At 57.4% G+C, this 17,808-nt stretch overlaps 2 protein-coding genes across 2 annotated transcripts; one reads left to right on the top strand and one right to left on the bottom strand.

Annotated features, from left to right (window-relative positions):
- Positions 1–1,565: 1,565 nt before the first annotated feature.
- IRX2 (iroquois homeobox 2) lies at positions 1,566–6,782 on the bottom strand. The gene is made up of 5 exons (XM_027055341.2): positions 6,430–6,782; positions 4,726–5,131; positions 3,734–4,468; positions 2,870–2,944; positions 1,566–2,158 (listed from the first exon to the last, which is right to left on the bottom strand). Exons 1-4 carry the CDS (start codon positions 6,676–6,678, stop codon positions 2,892–2,894), a joined length of 1,443 nt encoding a protein of 480 aa, XP_026911142.1. The 5' UTR covers positions 6,679–6,782; the 3' UTR covers positions 1,566–2,158; positions 2,870–2,891.
- On the top strand, positions 6,677–13,059 carry LOC113598134 (translation initiation factor IF-2). Its single transcript, XM_053224549.1, has 7 exons — positions 6,677–6,805; positions 7,441–7,508; positions 7,659–7,767; positions 7,983–8,082; positions 8,560–8,640; positions 10,173–11,269; positions 11,300–13,059. The coding sequence occupies exons 1-6, from the start codon at positions 6,677–6,679 to the stop codon at positions 10,556–10,558; spliced, it is 873 nt and encodes a 290-aa protein (XP_053080524.1). The 3' UTR covers positions 10,559–11,269; positions 11,300–13,059.
- Positions 13,060–17,808: the final 4,749 nt, after the last annotated feature.

Raw genomic sequence — 17,808 nt, 5'->3', positions numbered from 1 at the left:
CACCAAGAAAGAGCTCAGCCCAAACAACTCCAGGTCTCTCTTACTCGGGGAGGCAGGACGGAGGGAAAGAAACAAAAAAACAAAAAACAGCTCTCTACACGAAGGGTTCGCTTTCTGTCCAACCTCCGAATGCCTACATACTCAAAACCAACAGAATGCCTAAGGAGCAGCAGAAAACCAAAACCCTGATCTGCTCCTCTTCTGGGGAGAAAACCACAGGTGCCCCTCCCCACTGGCCTGGCTGGGTGTCCAGTGAACAGCCCCCAGCTTCGCCTCAAGTATCCAAGATTACTTTCAAATACCCTTTCTAACAAGACCCCAGCAAGAGGCTGCTAATTTCTACTGCACAAAAAGCCACTGGAGAGAGATCCGTTTGTCAATATCAACTGGTCCAGCAATTTCCCATCCGCAGACACATCGGCCTATCGTCGCTGGCAGATGTTTAGACAAGATTTTATAAATTGTTCAATATCAGCCCATAATGAACCCCAACTGACCATTCCAAAGCAGCTAAAAGCATCCGGGACGTCCCCCGCTGGGATCCAATAATGGGCTCATGCTGTAGCATTATTAATCATGGAATAAAATAGATGAACCTCTTGAAAGATAAGTGTATGATTGATTAAAGGGCAATCTAAGAAGCTATTATTCTTGTTTTATAACCGTAAGTTATATTCACTCAATTTATCTTTGGAAAGGAAACAAATGATTGTTCATTTCTTTTCTGAAATTATATTATATGGATATCCATATAATTTTGCTGAAAATTAAGGTGACAGGTTTGCTGCTTTTATGATACCCGTCAAAGGGAGTACGCTACTTGCCTACAAATTCTGGACTTGTCCTATAATTAGAGAGTGAGCAGCCCAGGCCGCAGTCTAAGGTCATTTACACTTTTCTTTCCCCCCAGGGTAAGGGTAAGAGCCACTGAAAGGAAAATAAATCTCTCCTCCCAGATTTTCGCCTTGCGTTCAACGTGAGTTATATGAAAAGGAGAGCTACGGAGTCATTCAATAAATCCGAATAATCTGTGCCAATTTGGGTAATTTGGGCTTTAAGATAAACAATTACTTCCATCAGTAATTTATGGTCAGAGGAGCGACTCTGCGCTGCAGGCTTTTATCGCAATTCTCAGGCTGACGTTCCTGAGGAGGTTCAATAAGCCAGCATGGAAATAAGTATAAAACGGATCCTGATGCGAAAGTACGGCAGGTCATTTAATTTTGCCAAGTTAAAAAAAAAAAATGTAGGTTAACAAGTAATTTGCATATTCAGAGCACAAAAATCTTAATTTTCTTGCAAGACATGTGCATATAAATATTCTAAAGCTGTACGTTATTGGCCTGCTGTGTATTTCTTTTTCATCTGTCTTTCTCCTCCACCCCCTCCTTCTTTTTTTTTTTTTTTTTTTTTGAGCAGGAGAAGGGAGAGATTATTTTACACATTTTCATTAAAATGCCTGAGGTCATATCACCTGGGGGGGGGGAGGGTGAGGAGGGGCTGCTCCGAACTGGGGCTCCCTACCCAAATCACTCTCCTAGGAAAAATGAGCCCCAAACACCATATTGTTGTAGACTAGTCTGTTTTTATTTACAATTTAAGATATAAATTAGTAGAGAATTCTTGTTAAACAACCAACAAAGATTGTATAACCAGCAATGTTCAAATAAAAACCAGGCAGAATTTATTTACAAAAAGTTTAGATTCCATTGCAATACAACTTGCATAAATTACTAGAAGCTTTATATCATTATAAAAATAAATATCAAATTTGTTTCCACTTCTTAAGTACTCAAGTTCTTCAATCACGTTTTATTTCTACTGTGTACATCTTTTACAAATAAATTTTACAGTAAATCCTATCACACCTATAGAATATATACCGTGGCAATGAAGTGATCAATTCAAGATATCCTGAGAAAAAAGATTGTTTTCAAAAGTCACACGTACATCGGGGGAAGCTATACTATGCCAACAAATTCACGTTATGTCCAACAAAGGTCTGTTCTGTCAGAGTCTGTGGCTCCTCGTTTACAGTGGGGCAAGATGCGGTCCGGATTTAGAGATGGTTTTTTTCTATCTGTATATTTATGAACTTGGGGAGAGAGAATGGCCTGCTGACTTTTTTTTTTTTTTCCAAAGCAATTGTGACACCTACCTGTGGACCAAGGAAAAAACCAAATCATCCCAAATCCTTCAGTTCCACATCAACGTTATCACATTACAAAAATGAGTCGACCTGAAATGATTCCGCCTCTCTCCCAACATCTTCGAGATCTGTGATTAGTAATTTTGCCTAGTTGTAAAGTAGGTATTTTTCCGAGATGCTGCTGTGAGCCAGGCGAAATGCAGGGTCCTATCTAGTCCGTCTGGACACGGGGGCCAGGCCTGATAAACGGCCAGTGCGGCTCACTTCTCTTCGGGCTTACTGTGCAAACACCACCTCTAAAGGCTCTGATGCCCCACGCTCTGCACCACCAGCTCATCAGCGCCAGTGTCTACTCTATGTGTGCAGTGCAGTAAAAACGGTCCCCAACTGCATACAGATACCCAAATTTTAGTAATCTATTTTTCAAAGATAAGACAACAGCACTGGTGCCACATACATATTCCAGTGAAAGGAGTGATTCTTCAAAGCAGAACCGCAGTGGAAAAGGGGGGACTCTAGAGAGACCAGCTAGGTTCCCTCTTAAAGGAAAAACAAAACAAAACAAAACAAAACAAAAAGACCGAAGAACGCTGCAGTGCTCTGTCCTCAGACTCCAGGACCAGAGGCAGCAAACATACATTAAGCAAGTTTACAGCTCACTTGGTGGAGGGAGGCTGGGGGGGGGGGGGCGTGGGAGGTGACACCAGGGTCCCCACTTACTTGCATTGCTGAGCTGGGGCTTCTATAGGTAGGGCTGGACGCCCCCACCGACCACGGTGCAGCCCTCACTGGCATCTGTCAGGGGAGGGGGCAGTTAGTCAGAACCTGACCCCAGAGCCATCTGTCTCGCAGACAGCTGCACACCCACCAGCCCGCACACCCATGCACACTCGCTCCCCGAACGCACAACACACTTTGGGGAACTGTCTCCCCCCTCTCCCCACTGTTGGAGACAGACTGGGGGCATGTTTCCTCTTCCCGTTTTCTCTTCCTGCCCCCTTGAGCTCCTTCCACAGGTCTTAACAACTCCAGCCTGAATTATGAGCAACGGAGGCACCCGGGAGAGGCCAGCGGAAGGGGCCGAGATTCTCGCTGTCTATTTGGAGGAACGGGCGGCTCTCAGAGTTGCTAGGACGGTTTGTTTCCTCGCAGGCAAAGGCGGGAGCGAAGAGTCAGTTGAGGCTGACCAGCAGAACCCAGAACACTCTGCAGCTTAAGCCCAACCAACGGGAAGGCAAACTGCAATTTGCATTTGGTGACAATCGGTCTTTTGCCGAAACGAATCAATCAGGATAATAATACTAACAGTAATAACAACGGTAAGCTAAGTAAAACGGAGACAATTAGGGGCAAGCCTTCCTGCAAGGCCAGGGGCGCTCGGCCCTTCCCTCCCACCCCCCAACCCCGTGCTACACGCCCCCCCACTCCCCGCGACTGCTGGTGGAGCCCGGCTTTCCGCCTACTCCGTGCCCTCCCTTCAACAACAAAGGCTCCCCCTGACGCGCCCCAGGGTCGCCCCGGCCCCTCGCCCGGCTTTCTGGGGGGTGCTGGCTCCCCGGGACCCGCGCGCCGCAGGCAGCCTACCTTTCTTGGGCTCGTAGCCGCCGCCCGGGGGCCGGTAGTGGGGCTCCAGCGGGTGCGCGCCCGCCTTGCCCGCGTCGCTGGCCGCCTTGGGCGCCGAGAGCAGCGCCTCTCCGGGGGCGGCGGCCGCCGAGTTGTACCGCAGGAGCCCCTGGCCCTGCAGCGCCGCGTTCAAGTTCCCGTAGTTTGTGTAGTTGCCGTAGAAGGGCGACGTGTAGTAGAGGTGGCGACCGAGCAGCGGCGAGGCGGGGTACGGGGAGCCGCCCGGAGGCGCCCCGGTCGAGGCGGGCGCGGCGGCCGCGGGCAGCCCCGGCGGCGCGCAGCCCGGGCCCAGGCTCGGCTGCTTGAGGTCCGACGTGGCGATCTCGGCCAGAGACCACAGCTTGGGCTTGCTGGCGGGCTGCGGCGCGCCCGGCGACGTCCGGCTGCCCAGGGGCATCTTGCCACCGCCGCCGCCGCCGCCGCCGCCGCCGCCACCGCGGGGCGCGGCCTCGGGCGGGGGGCTCAGCAGCGGCGCCTCCACGCCGGTGAGCGGCGACGAGGTCACGGGCTTGGGCGGCGCCAGGTCCCGCTCGCCGTCGTCCTCGTCGTCCTCGTCGTCCTCCAGGTCGTCGTACTTATCTTTGCACTCCGAGCCCGACTCGCACAGGGGGTCCCCCGCCCGACAAGACAGCTTCTCCCCGTCCGACTCGGCCGAGCACGAGTGATCCGTGAGCGAGTCGACGTGCAGGCTGATCCCTGCAGGGGCGCGGGCATGGCTGTGGTGCGCGGGACAGCACCCCCACCCCCCCTCCCCGCGCCCCCCCACGTGATCCCCCACCCCGGCCACGACCCGGGGCGGGGGGCAGCAGGGCCTCCCCAGGGAAGCGCGCGAAGACTCGACCGGCCCCACGCGATCCTGGGTGGCGGCGCGCGGCGTCTCCCCGGACCTCGGCTCTGCGCCCGCCTGGGGAGAAAGCTCCCCGCGGCCTCGCGCCAGCCGCGGCCCCGCTCACCTTCGTCCTCGGCCGAGGTCTCGGTGCCCTCCTGCGCCTTGTCTGGACTCTCCCCCTTGCTCCTCGCCGCGTCGCCCTCCTCCTCGTCCTCGTCCTCGCTTTTGTTCCTCGGGGCCCACGTCATCTTGTTCTCCTTCTTGAGGCGCCGGCGCGCGTTGGCGAACCAGGTGGACACCTGCGTGAGGGTCATCTTGGTGATGATGGCCAGCATGATCTTCTCGCCCTTGGTGGGGTACGGGTTCTTGCGGTGCTCGTTCAGCCAGGCCTTGAGCGTGGCCGTGGCGTCCCGCGTGGCGTTCTTGCGGTACGCGGGGTCGTTGAGCTGGTAAGGGTAGGCCGCGCTGCCGTATGGGTGGTAGCTGATGGCGCCCGCCACCCCCGTCGTGTGCGCGTCGTAGGGCGCGCCCTGGAACCAACAAGAGCCTGGTGAATGGGGTGCGCGGGGACCTGGCCCGCATCCGCCCTCCCGACGCTGCCGTTCCCAGGGTCAGGACCGCGCTGGAGCCTCATTTCCCGGCAGCAAAAGAGCAGGGGAAAAAAAAAAAAAAAGCCCGCAGCGCATAACGCAAGACAGGCTGTTGACCACGAAAACGCTGCAGTTCTAACCTCGAATTTTTGAACTATTTCACTTTGCTAAAACGGCACAACTTCCCCCCGTTGTCCCTGAGCTGCGGGCACGGATGCACGCGGACGTGCACAGACACAGGCCCGCAGGTACTTTCTTGATATCTAAATTTCTCTGGCTGGCTCCCCCTTCTCCCCCTTCCCCGCCCTTATATGGTTAAAAAACCACCCCAGAGCCCCCGCTCGGCTATTCACCGCTCTAAAGCTCGGCAAATCCAATTTGCAACTCAGAAGCCAGTCACCGTTTCGAATTCTTCAAATACGCGGTAATTAGCATTTTAATTCAGCCTTTAACGTTTAAATTCGAGACATTTGCAGCCTCCGCCAAGGCCCCGGCGACAGGGCCGCTGCCCTGGAATCCCACCGAGGGCGGGCTGCGGCGACAACCCCCCCCCCCCGGCTCCCCCCGTAACGGCCTCGCTCGCCCGAAACGGGCGTCAGCAGCACCCGGGCCGGGCTCAGCTGCGGAACCAGAGGCGCGCGGGCCGAACCCCGGTCGGGGGAGCAGTAGCTGGCCGCGGCACGCAGGGGACGGGCGCGGCGACCGGGGCTGCCACACGCCCGCCCACACCGTTTTTCGAAATCTCGGCCTGTGGGACAGATAAAGGCCGAGATCGTGGCGCACCAGGAGGGGTCCCGGAGCCGCCGCCCGCTGCTCCTCCCGCTCCCCCAACCCGGTGACCCCAAGCCCCACAAGTAACCCCCAAGCGCTCCGCGGTCGCCGCGGAGGCCCCAGCGGAGCCGAGACCCGCTCCCCGAGCCAACGGGAGCGCGCCCCCGGCCAGCTCCGGACCCCTCGCCAGGCTTTGGCGCGCGAAGCGAGAACCACCCGGGACGGATTCCCGACCCCAGCAGCGGGGTCGCACTTTTCGGGCTCTTTGGGAACGTCACCCCGGGAGCCAGGGGAGAAGCTGCACGGACCCCCGGCCTGAGTAACGTCGCCGGGCCGGCCGGGCCCGCCAGCGGCGCGAACGGCCCGGGTCCGAGACCCCGGAGCCACCGCCCACGGCACCCTCCCCGCGCCCTCGCGTCCCGATCGCGCCCCCCCCGCCCGCCCCGCACTCGCCCGCGCGCGGTTACCATGTAGGACGGGAAGCCGGCGGCGGCGGCGGCGGCGTCGGCCGAGTACTGCAGCGGGCTGCCGAAGCCGGAGGCCGCCTGCGCCGTGAAGGCCGCGGAGCCCGGGTAAGGGCTGAACGCCGAGCCCGACGCCGAGCGGGCCAGCTCCTCGCTGCGCGGCGCCGCCAGCGCCGACGCGCCGTACGCCGGGCACGAGTAGAGCGCCAGCGAGCCGGGCGCCTGGTACAGGTAGCCCTGCGGATAGGACATGGTGGGCGCGGGGCGCCGGGCCCGCGTCACGCCGAGCAGCGGGCAGGGCGCGCGGCGCCCTCCATCCACGCCCGGCCGGGGCGCGGCGCGGCGGCGGGCGCGGGGGCCGCGGGGGCCGCGGGCCGAGGCGGGCCGGCCCGCGCACTAGCCTGCGAGGCCCGCGGGCCGGGGGAGCGGCGGGGCGGCGGCGGCAGCGGCGCGGAGCCGGTGGGCGCAGCCGCGCGCCAGGCCGGCGGTCGGGGTTTGGGGGAGTCTGGAGTCGGGAGTGAGGAGTTGAGGAAGGAGCGCTCGAGTTTCCGAGGGACATTGGAACGCGGAGCTGTCCGTCACGCGCTCATCTGCATATTCGGGCGCCCGCCCCCTCCCCTGCTCCGCCCGCTCCGCCCGCTCCCGCTGCCGGGCCGCGGCCGGGGGAGGGGCGGGGAGGGGAGGGCGGAGGAGGAGGAGGGGGAGGAGGAGGAGGAGGCGGGAGGGCGGGGGAGAAGGAGGGAGGGACGCGCAGGCTTTTGTGGCGCAGTCGCCTCCCGCGCAGCCCCAGCCCGCGGCCCGCGGCCCCGCAGCCCGGCCCGGCCGAGCCCCGAGCCCCGGCGCGCGCCCCCTCCCACTCGAGCGTACTCCCGCCGCCCCCCCTCCTCCGCCGGCCTGCTCCCCGCCGCCGCCCCCGTCACCTTCCTCGTGCCCCCCCACCCCCCGCAGCCACTGCCTTCCCCCCCCCCTCCCCGTTCGGCCCGCGGGGACTGAGCGGAGGCCATCCGCACGCAGGCCGGTCTGGTCCACTTGGGGGACGCACGGCCCGCGCCCCGCTCTGCGCTACGAAGAGGCCGGCCCAGGTGACCGCGCGCGTGTCCCCAGGCTCCGGCCGGGAGCCGCGGGCCGAAGGGAGGGCGGGGTGGCAGCGCCGGCGGCCCGGGTCCTCCTGGGGGTGGCGTGCGCGGCTCTCACCTCCACCTTCCCGGGTCCCCTCTGCCTCGCCGTGGAAGGCGCCCCGCGTGGCCTCGGGTCCGGTCGCCTGCCCCGCGCCGTCCCGCGTGTCCCTGCGGGACCCGGATCCCGGGCGCCTTCCTCGCGGACTGCCAGGAGGGCCCAGAGGTGAGCTTGCTGCCCCGAAGTCCACAGCGGAGACCCGGGGCTCTGGGCGTGAGGACTTTCGGCTTTGGGGAAGGTTTAGACACACGCCGCCCGTGTCCCACCCGCGAAGATGCCACCCCTCCCCCGAGAGTTTTATTTGATTTTATTTTAATAAGTTGACTCCTCCGTCGGACGTGTGTCGTAAAGCATTCTAGAGAATGACTGTCACCGGACAGACCGCCTCGGGCACGACGCGAAGCCTTGCTGTCACTTGGGGAGGAAGGAGAAGGAGCCAGGCCGCTGGCAGGAGCGCAGGCAGCGGCAGAGGTAGGCCAGGTAACTGGCGGCTCGGGACGTGCCTCTGGGGGCCTGGAGGGGAGATGCTTAGCGGCGGGCCCTGGGACCCCAGCCCCAGAAAACCCTTCACTCCATTGCCCCTCTTCCACCCCTCCCCCACCAGGGGCAGGAAGGTGCTGGGGGAGGGGGTACTGGTCCCCGACGGGGGGGGGGGGGGGGTGTGCTCAGGAGGTCCACCGGGTATCCGTGTGTGCGGTCCTGGGCAGACGCCCACCCAACAGGTGCCTCTTCCTCAGAGGCCCCCTCGGAAAGGTTTCCTGTGAGGTCGAATCCCTGCAGGTGAGGGCTCGGCCTGCAGCCCTCTCGCCCCCACACTTCCCTGCACTCTATCCCGGCTGCCGGGTTGCCAGTTCTGTTAAGGTCCTGCGGGGGCAGACCCCGGGCTAGGCTGCAGCCCAGTCCTGTTGGCCAGCAGACCTTTGAAGACATAGTTAAGCTGCGTTTGTCTTTCCCTAGGTCCAGGGGAGCCCGTCCCAGACCCAGGTGTCGGGCTTGAGAAGAACCCATCCTCCGTGGCCTGCAGGCTTGTGGCTCCTAGTAGGTGCCTGTTGCCTCCAGCGCCACCAGTCTTCTGGCTCCTGCCTCCCCAGTCCCCCCCCCCTTCCTAAAATCCAGCCTCCTGGCTTCAACCTCCACATCGCCGCTTCCCACACACTGGGCCACTTGGAGGACCCAGCCCCCTGGCTCCCACCCCGCTGCCGCCCCACGTGGGCCCTGCTAACTCAGTGTAGGGCAGACTTTACACCAATTATTGAAGTGTCGAAAAGGAAAGGGATAATGGGGGGGGGGGGCGGTGCTCCAGCAGTCGTGGGAGCATACCAGCGTGGGGTCTGGGATGCTTTTGGTCTTCCGGAGAGGGGATTCTGGGAGGTAGAGGCCTCGAAAGCGAGTCACCCAGGTGGGATGGCAAATGTAACAGCCAGCGGATCAGATTGCAGGCTTCGGTTGGCTTCCAATTAGATAGTTTAAGTGAAAAAAAATCAGGTCTAGTGTTTATCACCAAGGATGATTGGCCTGCAATGTTTCCATTTCCAAAGGCCAGTTCCTGCTGCGTTTCATTAGCATTTGGGGCTCGTCCCCTCGCCCTCCCTCCCTCTCCCTCCACCCCCCTTGGGCCTGATCTCTGCCAGGGGCAGAAAAGAAAACAGCGAATTATTACAAAAACATCCCCAGTTTGGAGCAGGAGCGTATGCTCCGGATACACTCGATTTTGACATCAATTAAGTATATAAGCAGACGAGGCCACGTGGCTTTGGAGGGGCTCCCGCCGCCCAGGGCGCTTCTCCACCACGGCTGTCTCCTCTTCGTCTCTTTCGCGCGAGCTGCTGATTCTGAAGACAGCCTCTTCCTCCCGCGTATTTCCCCCAGCAATTACACCCCTCCACTGAAATCCAAATTCTCCATACTGCTGCCTGCTACTAATAAAAACCGTCTACCTTGCACTATTAAACGGTCGAATCGCAGTGCTTGCCGCTTTTATTGGTAGTGACTGTAGCAAATTAACATGCCTACGCAGAGACATTAAAACTTAGGCTCCGCATTGTTCCTGGAATATATAAACTTCGTTTCACGTTAAAGCTCCCGGATTTTTTTTTTTAAGTCACTTTCCTTGTCTTGGATTAAAGTTGGCTGGCTCTTCTTTTAAAACAAGTCAGTGGGAAAAACAGGCTGCAAGCGACGAGGCCCGACGCGGTGGCTCGGCACGCGGCCGCCCGCGAGGGTGGCGAACTCCGTCCCCGGTGACCGCGGAGAGCGCAGGCCGCGCGGGGAGCGAGCCGCCGGCCCCGGGCCCCACGGCCGCCCGTGCAGCAGGGCGGGGACCCGGGCGCTTTGGTGGCGGGCGAGGGGTGTCCGGGCGCCTGGCCGCGGCTGTTTTCGTGGCGTCCGAGCCGGAGCGGCGGACAGAGGCGAGGCCCGCGCGGCAGCCCCGGCCAGCTGCGGTGACAGCGCGATGGCTCATAACCGTCACGTAGGCGGCGCGCGGTTTCGGGCTCGGTTTCCCTCTCCTCCCCTCCGCGCGCTGATGAAAGAAGTTAACACCGCCGCATTTCTGTGTCTTGTCCCCACAGCCGCCGGTGCCTTTAGAGCGAGTCGGCGTGGACACGCACGTTTCAAGGAGCCGGGGCGTCCTGCGAGGCCGAGCGCGGAGAAAGGCCTGGGGCCGGGCTTGCGCCCGAGGGTCTCTCGGAAGGAGCTGGCGGCGCCGGCCGGGCCGCCTGGCAGCCTCGGTCGGCCCTGGGCTCTCGGGCGGGGCGCGGGGAGGCCGGGGAGCGGCGCGGGCCCGGGAGTCGTGCGCGCGGGCGGCGAGGGGGCGCTGTGGCCCGCGGCTGCGGCCTGGTCCCTGCAGCGGTGGCCCCGGCGCAGTCCCCGGCCACTGAACGGCGGTGGGCGCTCTCGCCCCGGCCCGGCCTACGTCTGCCCGCGTCGCTTTAACTTGGGGAAGAAGGAAAACTAGGCCGGGCGTTTCGATGAACCGAAGCCGCGCACGAACTTGCTTCACTCTGTCTCACTGCCGGCTAATGCGCGCAGTTTGTGGGGTTGGTGGCAACACTTACAAAATGGAACGTGTAGTGGGGGGGGGGGGGTCGATTAAGGGGAACGTACACATTTCCCCCCAGGGCTGTGACTTTCGCCACATCGGCGTGGGCGCGTCAGGGCACCTGCCCAGCGTGTTCCGAATCCCGGGTCGCTGCTGGCCCACGACTTCCTGGGGCCCTGCAGCAAACGCAGCCAGAAGGAGTCGGGGGTCACGAAGTTCGGATCTGCAACTTCCTTTGTTTCCGTCCCCCTCTGTTTCTCGCAAAGCAGCGCTGGCCGCCGTGAACTGCGCGAAGAGCAAGTCCCAACGAGACGCGAATCTCTCTCCGGCGCGGGCACCTCCGGGCTCGTCCGACGGGGCTGCAGATGCGGCGCTCTTCGGAGGTTCTCAAACACGGTTCCGTTGAGACCTGTCCCCGCAGAGCGAGCGCGCGGGAGAACCCTGGCAGGCGGGGGTGGGGGGGTCCCCTCGCCCCTGGCCCGGAGCCGCCTGCGGCCTCGCGGGAGGAGACCCGAGGGCGCAGCCCCCAGAGGCCGGGGGCAGCCCGTGGGGTCGGGACCCCAGCACCGAGGGCACCTCTCTGGCTCCCCAGGCACCGGTGTTTGGTTACCGGTCGCTGACTCGAGCGTAGCGACGGCAGACCCCGGTGCCTTCGAGCGGGCAGCCAAGTGTGCGTGCTCCCCGCGGCGCCCGCCTCCGACGCGTCCCCACTTCCGCGCGTCCGGCGGCCTCTGGCCTCGGTCCCTGCCCGCCCCCCCCCCCCCGCCTCCCCCCGTCCGCGTCCTCCCAGCTCCTCTGCCGCCGCTTCCCCCGCCTCCGGCGCGCAGCCCCCGGGCCCGAATTCCGTTCCCGGAGACCCGCTTCGGGAGCGGCCCGCGTGGGTCAGCGATCCGCGCGGGAGGCAGGTGGGCGAGCACACCCCCCGCCCCCCTGGCCTCTCCCCCGCGCGCGCACGCGGACACGCGCCCGCGCGCCTCCGGGAGGGTCTCCCCGCTCCTGCGCGGACAGAGCGGCGGTCGGGCCGGGGTCTGGCTTCGTTGTGCTCCTGGTTCGCGTTTCGGCTTTTTTTTTTTTTTAAGTGTTTCTGCAAGGCAAACAGTGTTCGGGACAACTCAGCTGCCCCCTCCCCGCCCTGCGGCAGCGCCCCCGCCCCCCCAGCCTGGCCGTCGCCGCTCGAGCGGGGGTTGCACCTCCCGGGGCCGGCGGCGCGGACCGAGCGGAGCCCGCGGGCGCAGGAGCAGGTAGGACCCCCGCTCGCAGGAATACGCTGGCGAAGGAGGCTTCTCTTCAGCCGTCTGACGGCTGCTTTAGCGCCTGTCTGGGGCCGTGTTGCATCGCCTCGGGCTAACTCCTCGTGGGTCGTGTGTACCCCAAAACAGCTCGCCCAGACCGCCGACTCGGGGGCACAGGGCAGGCGCACAGGCCAGCCCGGCCCCTACCAAGCTCTCCCGGAGGCTGTGGCACACCTGGGATTGCTTAGGTAGGGAGGGCAGGAGGGTTTTGTTTCCTTTTTGTTTTTGATTTGTTTTGTTTTTCTTTTGAAAAACTGGAGAGCATGCGGAAGCCATTTGACAAATTGCACCAAAACAGCCATCATTAAAACTTCAGTTGGGCAGCATAGAAATGGCCGATCCCCGCCAGGGGGAGGACACTGGGAGCGTTTGCAGATAGGACAAGCCTTGCTGTGCAGAATCAGAAAGAATCCTCAGAGTCCGAGAGTGAAGACGAGCCATTTGGTGGAAAAATGGACCCGAGATAGGAACAGACTGTGCGGAGAGCAGGTCTGAAAAGGCTCAAGGATGCCCCAACTCCCTAGTGATGGGAAATCAGAGAGTGCCCCAGGTGCGACTTTCCGTCCACTGGAGGCCACCAGACTAGGCCCGAGGGTGCAGGCACAGGGAATGTCTCTCACTGCAGTGCTAGCTGAAATTGCTGAGAGGAAACTAGGGAGCTGTTCGGCAGCACGTGGGAGGTCAGCAGACACCCACTTCTCTGGTCTGCAACCCACTGCTTCCTGGTGGACCACAGAGAGCAGGCCAGTGGAGGCAGGGAGGGGTGGCCAAGCACCGCCCGCAGCGTTGTTTGCCAAGTGCAAACTGGGGACCCCCGGACCGCAGTCAGCGCAGGCCTGGGTACGCAACGTGGGGCATATTTCATGGAACACAGTGGCCCCCAGGGGTGAACTTGCATGAAGGTAGTGCCCCTTGGGTCAAAGTGTGTAAGTCCTGAAGGTACAAAGCTGAGTGAGAAAATCCTCCAAAAGGAAAAGGATTCGGGCAAGATGATGCAAAGGGTGGAGTTTTACGGATGACAATATTCTGTGCTATTTACAGACGGGTGGGGGGCTGTCCCAGAAGCTGCCGTCACAGTGTGGGAAGGAAGGCCTCCACTCCCCTGCAGGGTGCCTGAGTCCTTGTGAAGGGCCGGCGGGGGGGGGGGGTGGATTTGGAGGGGGGTCCAGCGCTATTGGTGATGTTTTAATTCTGAAAAGCGTATCTGATGTAAATGTCCCACGAAAGGTGAATGATTATTCACTTGGAATGATGGTCACATGCAGTTATGTTACTCTGTACACTTCTATTGTGTGGAAATATTTTGTGTTGAAAATGAAAATAAAAAATAAGAGTTAGCATTTTAAAAACTGTTATACTACCGAAGAAGTATAATTTAGGGGTTTTATTTAAAAGCAAAACAAGGAGGGACCTGGGTGACTCAGTCCGTCAAGCATCCTACCTTGGCTCAGGTCACGATCTCGCGGTCCGTAAGTTCGAGCCCCGCGTCGGGCTCTGTGCCGACGGCTCGGAGCCTGGAGCCTGCTTCGGATTCTGTGTCTCCCTCTCTCTCTGCCCCTCCTCTGCTCATGCTCTGTCTCTCTCAAAAATAAATAAACATTAAAAAAAATTAAGACAAACAAAACAAACAACTAGGTCTTGGGTTTGCCGTTCAGACCTTTAAATGGATTTTGTCCCCTGTGTATATGTCTTTGTGCCATTATCCGAGGCCCGGCAGGGGGACGGGCTGCTTGGGCAGCAGGCTCCCCAGGATCACTGTGCCTTCCATCTGGGGTCTGCAGAGTCACTGCCTCGCCGCGTGGGAGGTGGGCCTGGCCCCTGGCTCTGCTCTAGGCGGGGGGCACCATGGGCACCGAGGCCTCCAGGGAAGGGGAAGGTTCCGGGAGCACTCAAGTGTCCGTGGGGAGAAGCTTGCCTTGACGCTGAGTGCATTCCCGCATCTTCCCTGATGTCACAGTGAACATCTTTAAGAAATTCCAGTCGAGGTTAGAGAGAGGGGCTGGGGGCAGCACACAGCCTAGCGAGGAAAGGAGAAGAGAGGAGGGCCTGGGAGACAGACGGTGCTGCTCTGCCAGGCTGTGGCTCTTTAACACCGCCTCACTCCTGGAGGAGACTCCTCAGGCCTTTCTTGCCTCAAGCTCCTTCTAGAAACAAGGCACTCTCACTCTCCTCTCCGCTGCAGCCAGAGGGATCTGGGTCTTCACGTACAAATCTGCTCAGAGCCCTTGCTCAGTGGGAGAGGCCGCGAGGCCGGGTCCTTTGGCCTGGCACGTCAGCGATCATAGTGGTCTGCATATGTCATTCTGCTCCCCAACCTGTTTAGAGCCTGGCCAGGAGGTGGGCCCTCTTGCCTGGGAACCACCGCACTTCCGAAAGCTTCCCTGTGCCAACATGGCCGAAAGCCCTTTGGAACTCGTTTCTGCCCATAGCTGTAGGCTGGCAGCTCCCCGGCTCCCTGCTCGCAGCACCCTGGCCCACTGGCCTTTCCACCAGCAGCCACATTCCCTCCCCGGCCGGGCCTCTACAGATTGCTTCACCCCGTCAGTCCTTCCCCCTCGTTCTCCTTGGGAGCTGCTGGCGTCCGGGTAGGCGGGCTCTCTGGCCTCATTCTCCCACCCCCCAGTCCAAGCCTGGGAAAGTCATGAACACTAAATAAGTGTTGAATAAATGAGTGAATGAACGGGTGGATGAATGGCTCACTCCTGGTTGTTCATTTTTACTTGTAAGAGGCACAGCAAGGAGCCGAGCAAGGGAGATGAGCAGAGAACTGACCCGGACACTTGTGTAGATTTCACCACTGCTTCCCCCTGGGGCAGTCCCCTGCACCTGAGCGTCGTGGACCACAGGTCATGGGGCAGATCAGATGACAGGAGCCCTGGCTCTCCAATGAACGGCATGATCAATTTTGGGTGTTAAACTTTAGGACCTAATAGATATGCACATTGAAAATAACGTGGAGTTTTTAAAAAATTCCTGAGTTAGGGGCACCTGGATGGCTCAGTTGGTTGAGTGTCCGACTTTGCTCAGGTCATGAACTCACAGTTCGTGAGTTCGAGCCCCGTTGACAGCTCAGAGCCTGGAGCCTGCTTCGGATTCTGTCTCCCTCTCTCTCTACCCCTCCCCCACTCTCACTCTGTCTCTCTCTCTCTCTCAAAAATAAACATTAAAAAGAAAATTCCCGAGTTAGCCATCAGCCCCCAAACTTGCTTTCCTTGAGCAAAGTGGGCACGCGTTTTCTGTTTTGCATCCGGAATGACCTGTGCTGTTCCCAGCACATAGCAGGTGCTCACAGCAATTAATTGGGTTGACTGAATGAATGCGTGTTGACATTTGGGAAAAGGAAACTTGAACATGAGCAAACTGAATGGTGATGATATTTTACATAAAATATTCAGGGTGGGAAAGAGTTATAGTATTTAAAAAATTAATTTGATTCCAGCAAGAATTTTGTGGATACAGGCAAATCATTTCCCAAATTTATTCGTAAAGGCATGGTCTTTAGTACTGCTTAAATAATTTTGATGAAGGACAAATAGGGGGAATCAGTCGATTTTATTTTAAGACGTTACATGGCTACCAGAGTCCGGAGTATGTGGTGCTGGTGGAGGGACAGACATGTAGATCATTGGAGCAGAATAGAGAGCACAGACACAGACCCACACGAGCCTGACCTGTTTGATGACAAATGAAAAACAATTCAATGGAGGAAAGTTAGTCTTTTCCACAAATGGCGCTGGAGTCACTGGACATTCCCAGCAAAACAACAACATGTACAACATGTCAGCCCAACTCTCACACCTTGCTCAATAATGAACTAAAAATGGATCACTGACTTAAATGGAATTGTAGAACTTTGAGAAAAACATAGAAGAAAATCTTTAAGATCTAGGAGCTAGGCAGTGAATTCTTAGGCCAGAAAAGGCATACCCAGAAAAGGAAAATTTGATTAATTGAACTTGATCCAAATTAAAATTTTTGTTCTGGGAAAGACACTGCCAGTTTTAACTATTATTCTTTTTGTGAAAGATATTTGTAAAAGAACACAAAGATGAGCTGCAGAGTGAGGGAATTATCTGCAAAACACATATCCAACAAAGGACTAGTATCTACAATATATAAAGAACACTAAAACAAAGCAAAACAAAGAAAGAAAGAAAACAATGACAGGAGACCATCATTTGGTATTTGGACAAAAGATCTAAGAAGACATTTCACCAAAAAGATATAGAGATGGAAAATAGGCACATGAACAGATGTTCAATGTCATCAAGGAAATGCAAATTAAAACCACAATGAAAGGCATGACCCCCCTCGAATGGCAAAGGTAAATAGAAGAGTGACACCCTCAAATGCTGGTGACCACGTGGAGAAGCGGGCACGCCCACACCTTGCTGGTGGGCATAACAGAATGATACAATCACTCTGGAAAACAGTTGGGCAGTTTCTTCCAAAACTAAACTTGAAACTCCCACGGAGTCTGGCAGTTGCGTTCTTGGGCATTGGTCCCAGAGAAACACAAATGTGCATTCACACCAACTCTGCACACGGATGTTCCCAGCAGCCTTATTTGTAATAGAAACTGGAATCAGCCAGATGTCCTTCTGAGGCCGAATGGTGGAGCTACTGCTCAGCTGTGCACACAGTGAGCTGCGGGTCCACGAGGCAATCCCGATGGGTCTCCAGAGAATTAGGTTGTGGGGCAAGAGCCAATCCCAAAGGCTACCTATGGCACGACACATAGAATCTAAATCAAAAATGGATAGAACGTTTTAGAATGAGAAGATCGGAGAAGCGGGCACCAGTTTGGTGGGGACAAGGGTGGGGAGTTGGGGGAGGTGAGGGAAATGGGCGTGTCCATACAAGGGAATGGGAGGCATCCTTGGGATATTTTGTGCTGCCCCCTCTGAGCACGGCGACCAGGGCCCGGTGAGACCACCCCTTTCCCAGGACACAGAACCAGGAGCCACATCAGTGTCCCTGTGCTGAGGCTCTGGGGGGAAGTTGCAGGAGCACCAGGCAGACACTCAGGAAGTGGAACTCTAAGAGGGGACCTTTCTGCATTGTTCTCGTAATTTCAGGGAGGCCTGGAGGGGAGGATTTGTAACAGTACCAGTGGATACAAATCAGTCACAAAATTTGGTGGATTCTTTCTTCATTTTTTTTTTCAAAATGCTATTATTGTGTGCAGAAAGATTTGTAAGGATACACAGGAAACGCCAAGTAACTATTCACCAGGAGTGAAATCTGCAGCATGAAATCGGAAGAATCTACATTTTTCCACTTCATGTGTATTTGGTAATTTTAAAAAGCTATGTGCCAAGTGATGAATCAGGTGTATACGATAAAGGAGCGAGAGGAAGAGCATGTCTCTATATCCGCTCTCTTTTGAACTCTCTGACTTTGCCAGAGTTTTACATGACTCTCTGAGAAAAATATTTATGGTCAGCTTTTATACATAGATTTTGAAATAAAGCACATAATCAATTATATTTCAGATAAGTGCACATATATTTCTAATTTGTATTTAGCATCAAAATATTTTTATTTATATCTCTTCCCATATATCGAAAGTCTTATTTCCTTCAACATGGTATATTCATATATTTGATTTATCTCAAAATATATTGCATTGACATTATTAATAACAATAAATTCACTGAGTGCAGTTGTTTTTTACATTTCCTTGCAATTTTTTTTGTATCTGGAAAACATCATATTTAGGATGCATAAGGCACTATGTCCAAAATTACTTGAAAGTATTACATTATCTCATCAAGGTTATACAGGTTTATGTATTTCTATCTACCTTAATTTTAGGGTTTTTCCCTTTTTGGACTGGATTCCATTTAAAAAAATTTAATGTTTCTATATTTT

This window comes from Acinonyx jubatus, chromosome A1 (genome assembly GCF_027475565.1).
Source record: "Acinonyx jubatus isolate Ajub_Pintada_27869175 chromosome A1, VMU_Ajub_asm_v1.0, whole genome shotgun sequence".
In the NCBI taxonomy this organism is placed as follows: domain Eukaryota; kingdom Metazoa; phylum Chordata; class Mammalia; order Carnivora; family Felidae; genus Acinonyx; species Acinonyx jubatus.
The sequence above is the reverse complement of the archived record's forward strand: the minus strand, read 5'-3'. Positions and strand labels throughout refer to the sequence as shown.